This window comes from Sebastes umbrosus, chromosome 20 (assembly GCF_015220745.1).
Source record: "Sebastes umbrosus isolate fSebUmb1 chromosome 20, fSebUmb1.pri, whole genome shotgun sequence".
Taxonomy (NCBI): Eukaryota; Metazoa; Chordata; class Actinopteri; order Perciformes; family Sebastidae; genus Sebastes; species Sebastes umbrosus.
Window position 1 is genome coordinate 2,392,127 of NC_051288.1, and position 13,325 is coordinate 2,405,451.

The 13,325-nt window shown below is 40.1% G+C and overlaps 1 protein-coding gene across 1 annotated transcript; it reads left to right on the plus strand.

The window, feature by feature from the left end:
• The first annotated feature begins 8,352 nt into the window (after positions 1 to 8,352).
• Positions 8,353 to 11,454, plus strand: LOC119479825 (uncharacterized protein K02A2.6-like). The gene has a single exon (XM_037755794.1). The coding sequence runs from the start codon at positions 8,353 to 8,355 to the stop codon at positions 11,452 to 11,454; it is 3,102 nt and encodes a 1,033-aa protein (XP_037611722.1).
• The last annotated feature ends 1,871 nt before the right edge of the window (positions 11,455 to 13,325 follow it).

Consider the following 13,325-nt stretch of genomic DNA (forward strand, 5'->3'; position numbering starts at 1 on the left):
AGTAGTAAATCATACACCAGCAACTTGGTAAAAATCTTCAAAATTAACAGAATTCTTATATATTATTAAAATAATAAATCGTATAACGACAACTTGGTAAAGAATCTTCAAAATTAACCAAATTTGTATTTGTTAATAGAATATTAAATCGTACACCAGTAACTTGGTAAAAAGAAAATCTTCAAAATTAACAGAATTCTTATTTTATTATTAAAATAAGAAATCGTACACCAACAACTTGGTAAAAAAATCTTCAGAATTAACCAAATTTGTACTTGTTAATAAAATATTAAATCGTACACCAGTAACATAGTCAAAAAAAAATCAAAAGTCAAGTGTAAATATAGAAGATTTGATCCTTGTCACCTCAAATGCAACCTGGGCATCCACAGTGGTGAACTGGATTTGGTTCACGTAGATTTAAACTATACTATATATCAAACCAGAAGTCTTTTCATTGGTCGACCAACAATTGGTCAGTTAAATACGGGTTCAGAACGGCCTCTTGAAGTTGGTGAGCATCAGGTAAAACAAGAAGTCTGGAGAATGTGGAGGTTTAAGTCGGGTCGTCATTTTGTGTTTTTGTTTAAACACTGTCTACAGGTATCTAACTCAGGTAAATTTACTGTAAGTTAATATTACTACTATATCCTCTCAGCAAGATGATCCTCGTGCTGTCTGGTTGTTCAGTTCTAAGCGATTGTTTTATATAGTCTTACTCGATGTTTTATTTTATCTCATGATTGTCTTTATCTCATCAATGTTGACCTTACAATGACCTTCCGTGTTGTATTTTTTTTACCATGGCTGTTTTAATTGTTGTACATGTTCGGCTGCCAAATCACCTCCCCCCTTCTGAGAGCCTGTGCTCTCCGCTGTGTTTATTCTGGTTATTTGGTGTGTGTGTGTGTGTCCCCCCCCCCTCTGTCCTAGTTTTAAGAACGGCATTATATTACAGATGTCATACCTTGTACTTCCCTTTTTTTTTTTTACTTATATCAAAAGGTAACTTTGCTCATGGGTTGAACTTCAGTGCCAGTGCTCCAGCATTAACCACAAGCTTCTCTATGATTTTAAGCCATTATAATGAATTGAGTTATAACTGGGCAACAATAGGAAAATCAACCATTTCCCTCCCAAATTATCACCCAATCCGACTGTAATCAGATCGTTAAATAGGCGTTATCAGTCGCTATAAGCAGTAGGGGCCTACTACACCAACTACGTTGTGAAAAGTGAAACTTAAAAGCAACACATTCTAACATGTTGTAAAAGTGAATGAAATGTCACGTTTTGAACACAAACAAAGAGGCTTCTTTAGGTTTAGGCAACAACACTACAACTTCTTAAGGTTTAGGCAACAAAACTACAACTTCTTTAGGTTCAGGCAAAAAAACTACAACTTCTTTAGGTTTAGGCAATAAAACTACAACTTCTTTAGGTTTAGGCAACAAAACTGCAACTTCTTTAGGTTTAGGCAACAAAAGTACAACTTCTTTAGGTTTAGGCAACAAAACTACAACTTCTTTAGGTTTAGGCAATACAACTACAACTTCTTTAGGTTTAGGCAACAAAACCACAACTTCTTTAGGTTTAGGCAATAAAACTACAACTTCTTTAGGTTTACGCAACAAAAAACACTTAGTTAAGTTTAGGGAAAAACATTATGTTTTGGATTAAAATAACTACGAACACAAACACAACTACACATTGTTTTTTTCACACAGGTTACGAACTCCGGTGTCCTGGGTGAAAGCCTCCACCCGTTATGGAGTTTCACACTGTCTATACTACACCGCCTGACTTAAACTTCTGCTCCTGTCATAGTTACTACGGTCAATAGAGGTCACTGTCGTGTTCTTTTATACCTTCTTTTGGTGATCTACCATGTGAATAGATGATAAAACCTACTAGTTGGTGTAGTAGGCCCTTATTGACCTAGATCTATGGGGCTTATAGTGACTGATAACGCCTTTTTAATAGCCTGACAACAGTCTTATCTGGCGTTTGACAGAAGCAACATGTTATACTGTATGACACATGATGTGCTGTGATTGGTTAACATGATAGCATGATATAACTTCCCTAAGGGTTTTATGATTGTAGTAAAAAGATATTTGAAACATGCTACTTTAATGCGAGTCGACTGACCGACTCACCGGAGAGTGACAGAATGCTAAAGAGAGAAAGACAGCGACTGAATGGTTTCATAGTCATGTTTTGTTTTTGTTTTTTTTGTTCTGTTCTGATATGTTTGGGCTCGGCGCAGTCGGGCAGAGTACTGAGTACTGGTTGCTAGTAAAACGGAAGTCAGCAGATCCTTTTTACACTAATCTCAGCTTGAGTCCACATATGTTTGGTAACATGCACTACTAAAACACAATAGAAACTGAACAATAGACCGCAGATTTGAAGATGTCGCCTCAGTCTGATCTGCAGTCGGTCCTGTATATTTAATCAAATCCTTAGGCCCAATTCCAACGTCTACACTCACAGAATCACAGACTTGGAGGTGCGTTCCTGCAAAGTCCGTGAGGGTTTAGGGCTGTCAAATCATCAAGTCCTTGAGGGCTCTATCTCGCAGACATTTTGAGCCCTTTACGAACACTTTCCGTAAGTCTGCTTTTCTACAGGGAATTACCCACAACTCATAGCGTTGTGATGGTAGCCTACATAATACACAAATATTTATTTTAATTTTGCTTAAAGGTCCCATATTGTAAAAAGTGAGATTTTCATGTCTTTTATATTATAAAACAGGTTTAAGTGATATATAAATACTGTTAAAATATCAAAACGCTCAATATACAGAGAAATACACACACAGCCTGTATTCAGAAATTGTGCATTTGAAACAAGCCGTTAGGATTTCTGTCCATTTGTGATGTCACATATATACAATATTTAGACCATTACACGGTTTTAAACATAAACATTCTAAATGTGTCCCAGTTTATTTCCTGTTGCAGTGTATGTAAATAACATCAGCTGACAGGAAGTAAACATGGACCCAAGCTGTTGCCTAGCAACGCAATTCCATTGCAATTCCGTTGAAATATGCTAAAACGGAGCATTTCAGGCAGAGGGTAAATACAGGTATATTCAGACAGACGGTATGAGGAAAATAACGTTTTTTTTAAACATTACAGCATGTAAACATGTTCCAGAAGAAACACATAATACAAGAATGAACCTGAAAATGAGCACGATATGGGACCTTTAAGGGGGACATTGGGATTGGGCCCAACTTTCCAGTGTGATGACAGCAAATGAGATGCGTCATCACAGTTCTCTGTCTTTAGGACAAATAAGACCGACTATTTAATGATTTGATTACTATGTTTTTAAGCTCATTTTTCTGTAAATTGTTTTCACCTTATCATCCTTTTAAATGCAGTTGTGTTCGTGCCACAGGTTTACTGACTCTCTACACTAACATAGGAGCTGCTTTTAAATGTTAAATGTCACTGCCAGTACGCCCACTTTTGATTTGAACCAATAATATGCACAGGTCTCTTCAGTTTTATGTAGCTTGTAATATATGAATATAATGAACATTATGATCTTTTTGTAAATTAACTCGATTAAATTGTATTATGATTTGAATCTGAATCGAAAGAGACTGCGAACTATTAGAATATAATATTTTCTCTAACGTCATTTGTTTGAAATAATCAAAAGGAGTCTTTTAAAGGATGTTTACAGGAGTTCTTCTTTTGTTTTTTTAATCACTGCCTTATTTTCTGTCGATGTCTCCGTGTCGTCTCTGTGCTGTGAATATTGATTATTGATCATTCCGGCAGCTTTGTGAATCTCCTCTGTGTTTTTAGCCTGTTGTGTCCATGGCTAACCAACAAAAAGTATGTGTATACCGGGCATTGTCGATGGAATCGGTTGAATGATTGGCTGACTCATAGCGATGCAACCTTTGACTTTAACTCCCTTCAATCAGTGTCAAAATCAGTTAATGTGACTGAGACAGGTGGGCAGATTTACATCATTACGTTCCACACGTTATACCCAATATTCACCAGATTACAAGCACCAAGAGTTTTAGTCAACAGAAGGATTTTCAGAGCATATCATTCATCCTTTACATTACGGCTGAGGCGGTAACATAGTGTGTTATATTGCTGAATATGTTTTCCATTCCACATCATGTCTGCCTTTTAATGTTTTACAGTCATTTTTTTAAATGCAGACTGATTTGAATCACCACACAACAGTAACATAACCACAATAAAAGCAGACAAGCTGTTCCCTACAGAGACTGGAGTGTGGCTTTTACAGTGCGTGTAATAATAATAACAATAATAATTATATGAATTGGTAAAATCATCAGTTAAAACAATTACAGATTAATTACATTTGCATTTAAATTATGTCTTTAATTGTAATAATTATTTGATTTTAAAATGGAACTGCAACATTCATGTTATGTGTTATTTATTTGTCTGCCTGTCAGAATCACTCTCACATTTCATTGACAGTTTTCATTGATTTGTTTTTTTGCCACTTGAAATGAAACTCAGCAAGAAAAGCTTCGATTGGCCTGATTGTTATGTGTTGGCGGGAATCTGACCAATCAGAGCTTCTGCTTTTGCTCAGTGACTCATTTCATTTTTTTGGTGGCATACTGCTCCTACTACGTCTGCCATACCATTTATGGTGTGCTCTTTATACTACGACAGTTTTCCTAAAATTAAATTTAAAAAAATAGCAATATATCGCCTTGCTTACATTATCACAAAATATTGCAATATATTGACTCGTAACCCCTGTATCATGATACGTATCGTATCGCCAGATTCTTGCCAGTACACGGCCCTAGTAAGCAGACACAAAGGAAAACGATCTTTTCAAATTGACTTTGTAATTCCATTTTAAAACCCGGCTGATTCATTCATCATCTGAAGACAGAATAAAAGGAAATTACGTTTTCTTTCAGTTAGGATTTCTTTTTTTTTTACTTTAAATTGTATAATCCAAATGCAAATCAATTCATACTTGTTGTAAAGGATTACATTAATTCATTATAATTAAACAAAGGTTTATCATTCACTATCATCACTGTGATGATGATATCATCTAAGAAGGAGACTAAATAATGATTCAAAGTAAATGCAATTAGTAGTAAATAATTTAGTTTCAAACGTGCATAAATACTAATTTGCTCATTCAGACCTTTTAATTAAACAAAACAAGAATTGTTGCAAAATGTGGATGTCGCATGTTTGGAACGTACGGCTAGAGTAACACTGCCCACCTCCTCTGCCCTCAAAATGTCCCAGCATGCACCTGTACCCATACTGGAAACTCCGATTACACCATTTATATTTGGTCCTGAGGATTTAAATATGATACCAAGTATGATGTTGTAGAGCATTATATGTGTCATCTCAGCTCATCAGTACTCCAGCACACTGACTGATTGAGTGTGCAACATCAGTCCAGCTGTGGTCAGCAGATGATTTCTATTCTTTAAATCCAGGACTTTAACAGGTTGTGGGGTGAAACTTTTATTTGTCGATCATGCACTGCAGACTAATGGAATAATAGACGATTTATGACATCTGTTTTACAAATTTCATTTCTCATGTTAACAAAGTACCTATAACCAGTTGCTCTCTCCATTAAAGGACTGTAAAGGTGGTTTGACGTGTTTTTACCAGATGTGCGCTGGGCCAATCTAACAGCTAATGGGATGCTTTGAACAATGGACAGGCCTACTGGAAAATCTGAGTAAAACATGCCAAAACCAGTATGCTTCTTTAATGGAGTCCATGAAGAAAAAAGTGAAGGGGGAGTAATGGGAGACTAGTGTCTTCTAAAGCCAATCAACCATGTGACTTTCCCTCTGTTTCTATTTGTAATGCTGCATTTATATCATATAAGATCACACAATGAATACTATATTTAACTACATTTATCAGACATTTAGAGTCAACGATAAACCTGCATGTCTTTGGACTGTGGGAGGAAACCTGAGCACCCGGAGAAAACCCACACTAACACAGGGGGAGAATATGCAAACCCCAAGCCGGATGCCCTGGATGAGATAATGATTTTCAAAAATATATACGAAGTCTTTCCTGTTTGACACAAATGCAGCATTGGGGGAAAGAAAAAAGGTTTCGTGCACACATTTGACTAAAAAGTTTTCTCTCTGGTTCTGATTGGCTGTGATATCCTCCAACACTTTTCTTCTGGGTGACAACTCTTGATCCACTTCCAGTTAAGTGTCTTCATGTGATGCCTGATGGAAACTTTGGGGGTGTAAATGCAGTTAGTATGGCTGACTGTGCGGATGCCACTGATGGGATGTATAAAAGCTGAGCAGTGTGAGTGCTTGTGGCGTGGTGTCAAACAAAAAGGTCCAGTTCAGCTTCTCTACCAGTGTTGGATTTCTGTGAATCAAGACCTGGTCTGCCCGGCTGGTTCCCTGTGATGGAACGTGAGCTCTTAAACTCCTCAATGTGGAGTGTTTGATTGATTTTGATATACTGGATTTAAACATGTCTTACAAATGAGCCTGAAGCAGAACAGGAAATATCACCAGTGTACATAAAGGAGAGGAAGTCCCTCCACAACTACAAACCTGATAACTCATTATTTTTTCAACAATAAAAATATTAATCAAACTGTTTAATGATGAGCTGCCTCGTTCTTGGAGTCCTTTTGTATTTTGAGTCATCTTGAACTACGTTCTGCTTTCTATGTCAAACCAGTGTGACTCACCAGTCTCTTACTGGTGAGTCCCTGATATCCCCTATATGAAAATGTAGTTTATTTTATGAAGTAAACTTAAAGGTCCCCTATTATAAAAAAGTGAGATTTACATGTTTTTTTTTATTATAAAGCAGACTTAAGTGCTATATAAATACTGTGAAAGTATCTTAACGTTCAATCCACAGGGAAATACACACAGCCCGTATTCAGAAACTCTGCATTTGAAACAAGCTGTCAGGATTTCTGTCCATTTGTGATGTCACAAATATACAATATTTAGACCCTTTACACAGATTTAAACGTAAACATTCTAAATGTGTCCCAGTTTATTCCTGGTTGCAGTGGATGTGAATATCATCAGCTGACAGGAAGTACACATGGACCCAAACTGTTGCCTAGCAACGCAATTATGTTGCAATACCGTCGAAATGCGCCAAAACGGAGCGTTTCAGACAGAGGATAGATACAGGCATATTCAGGCCGACAGTATGAGGAAAATAAGGGGTTTTGAACATTACAGCATGTAAATGTGTTCTAGTAGAAACAAAATACAAGTAAGAACCTAAAAATTAGCATAATATGGGACCTTTAAGTAAAGCTCAAGCATATTTCCCAAGTATACTTTATGTAGTAAGTAAACTGTTGTGTATTCAGTTACTGTTTAACCACTAGATGGCGATGTAGAGCACATGACATTGTACTGCATGTTTAAAAGGAGTTTGAGAGAAGAAGAGAAGCAGTAAAGTTCAGAGTTAAGTCCATGCAAGTGTCTCGCTCTTTTTCTTTGTTTGGATTACTTGGGCTACAACAAATTGGCGACGAGGATGGCGAATATTGGCGTGCCTCTCCCCGCATTGTTTCTTCCATGCACGGGACAACCTGCAATCCCGTTCGATATGTGGATGAAAATGTTCGACAATTATCTGCTTGCCATTCACGCGAGGGGGGACAACTGGCCCGATACGAGGAAACGTGCAATCCTCCTACACTGCATGGGCACTGAAGGCCAGCGTATATTTTATACACTCACAGATGCAGGTACGACTTATGATTCAGCAGTTGCTGCACTGCGTGCACACTTCAGCCCTGCAATTAACGTCGTGGTGGAACGACACAAGTTCAGACAAAGAGTACGTGGGCGCGCTGAGCGAGCTTGCCACTACATGCGGGTTTGCTGGAAATACAGATGAAATGATCCGTGACCAGCTCATTGAACATGCTAGCTGCTCAAGAATACGTGAGAGACTATTAGTGCAAACGGATGAAAACCTCACTCTGGATAAAGCAGTTAGGATGGCGTGCCAGGTGGAAGCGGCTATCGGGCACGCGCAAACTCTTTCTTCGGAGCCTCAAGCGCCTGTACACATGGTAAAAGTGAAGCCAAAATACCCATTCAAGAACAAAGCAAGGAGTAATTTCTCTGCTGAGCCTGCAACAGCACCAAAACAGGATCGAAGCTGTTTTAGATCAGCAGCTCACCTTGCCAACGCTCCAAACTGCCCTGCACGGAGAATAACTTGCCGAAACTGCAATAGGATGGGACATTTCGCCCGTGTATGTAAGTCAAAGCCCAACACAGCCAAAGTTGGAGAAGTGGTTGTCCTGGAAATAAATACAGTGCACATGATACAAGGGGGACAATCAGATGACAAAATTACCTGTGCTGTTACCATAAATGCAAAGTCTACGTCCTGCCCTGTGAACCTAGTGGTGGATACAGGCTCTGCTGTGTCCATCATTCCCGAGTGCCTCTACAGAGAGCACTTCAGTGGTGTGCTGCTGGATGAGCCACCTAAAAGGTTAGTGACTTACACCAAATCTGATGTTCCAGTGCTAGGTTGCCTGTCAGCTACAGTGCAGCATGCAAACATTAAAGTGTCAGCTACACTATATGTTGTGAAGACAGGCACAGCATTGCTGGGAATGGACTTATTCAGAGCACTGAGACTGTCTATTGACAATAATGCTGTGCTCTCAACTGCGGCTCCAGTGGCAGAGATCGAAGAGATCAATACTGGACCAGTAGCTGGCGAGAAACTGGGTCTTGCCAAAGGTTTCATTCACCGTGTCAAAGTCAGGGAAGGTGTACAGCCTGTTCAACAAAAGCTGCGGAGGCTTCCGCTCTCCGTTAAACAAGCTGTATCTGCTGAGCTGGAAAGACTTCTAGAAATGGATGTAATAGAGAGGATTGATGCATCCCCGTGGGTCTCACCCATCGTGGTGACACTACGAAAGAATGGTGCAGTTAGGATGTGTGTGGACTTACGTGAGCCAAACAAGGCTGTAGTGATGGACAGTCACCCACTGCCCCATATGGATGACCTTTTCTCTGAAATGCGTGGAGCCACTGTATTCTCCACCATCGATTTGGCGAACGCCTATCATCAAGTGCTACTAGCAGAAGAAAGCCGGGACATGACTGCGTTCATAACGCATGATGGGCTCTTTCGGTTCCGCCGGGTTCCGTATGGACTATGCTCAGCCCCAAGTGCGTTTTCTAAGATGATGTCCCTGGTGCTGAAAGACCTCAAGGGGGTCCAGAACTATCTGGATGATGTCATAGTCTATGGCATAGAGCAGGAGGAACATGACCGTAATCTGCAGGCGGTGCTCGCGGCGTTAAAGGACGCTGGCCTCCAGCTCAACAAGGAAAAATGCCACTTCAACCAAACCAGCCTACGGTTCCTTGGGCACACCATCACACCCCAAGGTTTGCTGCCGGACAAAGATCACCTCCGGGCTATTACGGAAACTCCAGCGCCTAGCGACGCCACCACACTACGCTCATTCCTGGGCCTCACAGCGTGGTATGCAAAGTTTGTGCAAAACTACGCGTCTCTGGTGGAGCCGATGCGAGAATGTCTGCGTGATGACACATTTCAGTGGACTGCAGCAGCGCAGTCAAGCTTTGACACTGTCAAGACTCGCATCGTGAACAGCTCAGCGCTGTCTGTCTTTGACTCAAGCCTTCCAACCATCGTGTCTACAGACGCGTCCGACTATGGTCTGGGGGCCATTTTGACACAAATGCACCCTGATACAACGGAGCGCACAGTTGCTTTTGCTTCACGTTCACTTACCCCTGCAGAACGGAAGTACTCCATTGTGGAGAAGGAGGCATTAGCCTGTGTGTGGGCAGCGGAAAAGTGGAGGACTTTCTTATGGGGGACAAGATTCACACTGCGTACGGACCACCAGGCCCTGACCACACTGCTAGCCACAAAAGGCCTTGGACGCGCAGGCATGCGTATTGCACGGTGGTCAGCTAGACTCTTGTGTTTCACATATGACATAGTGTATCGCGCTGGTGCACAAAATTATGCTGCTGACTGTCTCTCCCGTTTGCCCCTCCCATCAGAAGAGAATGCAGAGCCAGTGTCAGAGCCTGAACTCGTAGCTCTGTTGGATACAGAACTGAGAGCTCTCTCAGTGAAGGACTTCGCTGTGGCATGTGCAGCATGCCCAGAGCTCACGGCCCTGAGAGCGCAGGTAAAAAAGGGGTGGCCTAAAAGAGCAAAGCACCTACCTACAGTGCTCCAACCGTACTTTGCTACCCGAGATGAACTGTCAGTCCAAGATGTGACAATATTCAGGGGGCCTCATCGGCGGCTTGTTCCTGTGGCCCTAAGAAAGCAGCTTGTGGATTTGGCACATGAAACACACCAGGGTGTCGTCCGCACCAAACAGAGGCTGCGTGACTTATACTGGTGGCCGGGCATGGACATGTGTGTGCAGGACAGCATTAATGCATGTGCAACGTGCCAGATGAATGATAAAAGCGCCAAGACGCATGCTGCCCCACTCCAGCCAGTTCCACTGCCAAATGGTCCGTGGCAGAAAGTGGGAATCGACATCGTCGGACCATTCGAGTCAGCGACTTGGGATTGTCGCTATGCAGTGACACTAATTGACTATTACACAAAATGGCCGGAAGTTGTTTTTACTTCCTCCATCACAACCACGGCGATCACAACCTTCCTTTCTGCAGTGTTCGCCCGGTTTGGCAACCCTACAGAGCTCATTAGTAACAATGGGACACAGTTTACTTCAAGTGAGTTTGCAGACTTCCTTGAAGTGAGAGACATCAAACACAGGAAAGTGTCTTTGTATTATCCGCAAGCAAACGGAGCAATAGAACGCTGGAACCGCGTTCTTAAAGAGACACTTCTCACTGCCGAGCAGGAGAGAAAACCATGGAAACCATTCATACAGGAATTCCTGCTCACATACCGTGCAACTCAACACAGTACTACAGGAGTGTCACCATATGAACTCATGTTCAACAGAAAAATGCGCACAAAGGTGGACATCGGTCCAGCAAGCAAATCCACCCCACTGTCGGAGAAGCAGGTGCGCCATCGTGTCATCTCCAAACAAAACGCATCGAAAGCCTACACAGATGTGAGGAGAGGTGCACGAGTACCAAGGATCAAAGAGGGAAGTTTAGTCAGAGTAAAGAAACCTTTCCATGTTAAGAAAGGACTGTCAAAGTTTCAGGGACCTGCCAAAGTGATACGGAAAGCTGGTTCAAATGCTTATGTGCTGGAGGATGGACGCACATGGAACGCTATTCACCTCTCCCTGGTCCCAGAAACTGCAACAGACATCATTACACGCCCTGCTTCAGACCCTGAGCCGGGGCCTGCACTACCGCCGCATGTTTACATGCACAGACCAGCAAGGGTCCGAAAGAGACCTGACTGGCTTAACGATTATGAACATTAATCGTTCTCTCATGGCCTTTGGGGGGAAATGTTGAAGAGGGAATGACAATGAAAATAACTGTGAAAAAAAAAAAATTGTTTACCATATCTGAACATGACCAAGTTGACTATAATGTTGAATGTTGTTTTGGTTAAGATACAGATGTCAATATCTTGTGAAATTCATTTGTTTACCTCAGCTAAGTTAAAGCTATATTTAGGATAAAGTTTACATGCTGTTAGTAAAGTTGTAATAGACAGTAATGCTGTTTGTTATAATTACAATAACACTGTTATTGGAACATTTTGGGGTTTATGCTATGTGGGATAAGGAAGATATTTAAGTTTGCATTATTCTACAGCAAGGTCTCAAGTAATTTAAGAGACTGTGTATTTACCTTTATTTTACCGGGTAAGCTTCCTAAACTAAGGGGGAAATATGTTGTGTATTCAGTTTAACCACTAGATGGCGATGTAGAGCACATGACATTGTACTGCATGTTTAAAAGGAGTTTGAGAGAAGAAGAGAAGCAGTAAAGTTCAGAGTTAAGTCCATGCAAGTGTCTCGCTCTTTTTCTTTGTTTGGATTACTTGGGCTACAACATAAACTAATATCAATGTACTAGTAGTATACTTTGAAGTGTACTACTTCAATACTTCTTTGGACTAAATTGGCCCACTTTTTAGTTTAAAAAAGTATACTTTTAAGTGTACTTTAAGTGTAAGAATATTAAACTTTGAGTACACAACTAGTTAACATCTAAGTTGTATTTTGTACTGCAACTATATTATGAAGTGAACTATACTACAAGTGAACTTATAGGTATGCTGTTAGTTTACTAGTTATATACATGTAGCCCACTTTTTAGTTTATGAAAGTAAAGTATACTCTCAGTAAACTACTATTTTATTAGTTTTTACTGTAAGTATAATTGTAAGTTTTCTTTACGTTAACTTATAGTACTCCAAATAAACTATACTTTTCTGTATACTTTTCAGTATAAGCCAAGTATATTTCGACTTTTCTGTATACTTGTTGGTATGAGCCAAGTATAATTAAGTATAATTTTGTTAAGTTTAACTCTGATAAGTACATACAAAGTAATCTGAAATTATACTCTCTTATTTTAAATTTAATAGAAGTATACTAATAGCACACTTGAATACACTTTTTTTTGTAAGGGTAAGCTACAGGTGTGTTTAAGTGTTCTTTAAGTGTAAGAATAGTAAACTTTTAGTACACAACTAGATTTACATCTAAGTTGTGTTTTTTACTGAAACAATATTATGAAGTGAACTATACTACAAGTGAACTTATAGGCATGCTGTTAGTTTACTAGTTATATACTTGTAGCACCGCCAAAAGCACCTACAATGGGCACGTGAGCATCAGAACTGGACCACGGAGCAATGGAAGAAGGTGGCCCGGTCTGATGAATCACGTTTTCTTTTACATCATGTGGATGGTGACGAGTTGGAGGTGTTGACTCGGCCTCCGAATTCTCCAGATCTCAATCCAATGGAGCATCTGTGGGATGTGCTGGACAAACAAGTCCGATCCACGGAGGTATATTTTGTTACGCAGGTTAATGTGGAGTTATTATTAGCACACAACACAACACAACACAACACAACACAGAGGTGTAGAATGAAATCATTGTATTATTGGTCACATACAGCCTGAAGAAGACTTTTATGACATGCCTGAGTTGAAGAATCACGACAGTTAAATTCATCGAAATACAAAAAATAGCATTCATACAATAAGTAAGGCGTTTGTTGGCATGAATGTAAGCTCATGTAGTGATTGCTAAAATACTAAATCAATCATTATTCTCCCAAAATATTCCTTAAAGGACCAATATGTAGTACGAAAAACATCATCCAAAACAA

What these genes read in the sequence shown, in the direction of transcription:
- LOC119479825 (XM_037755794.1), top strand. Translation starts at nt 8,353, where the DNA reads ATGATACAAGGGGGACAATCAGATGACAAAATTACCTGTGCTGTTACC.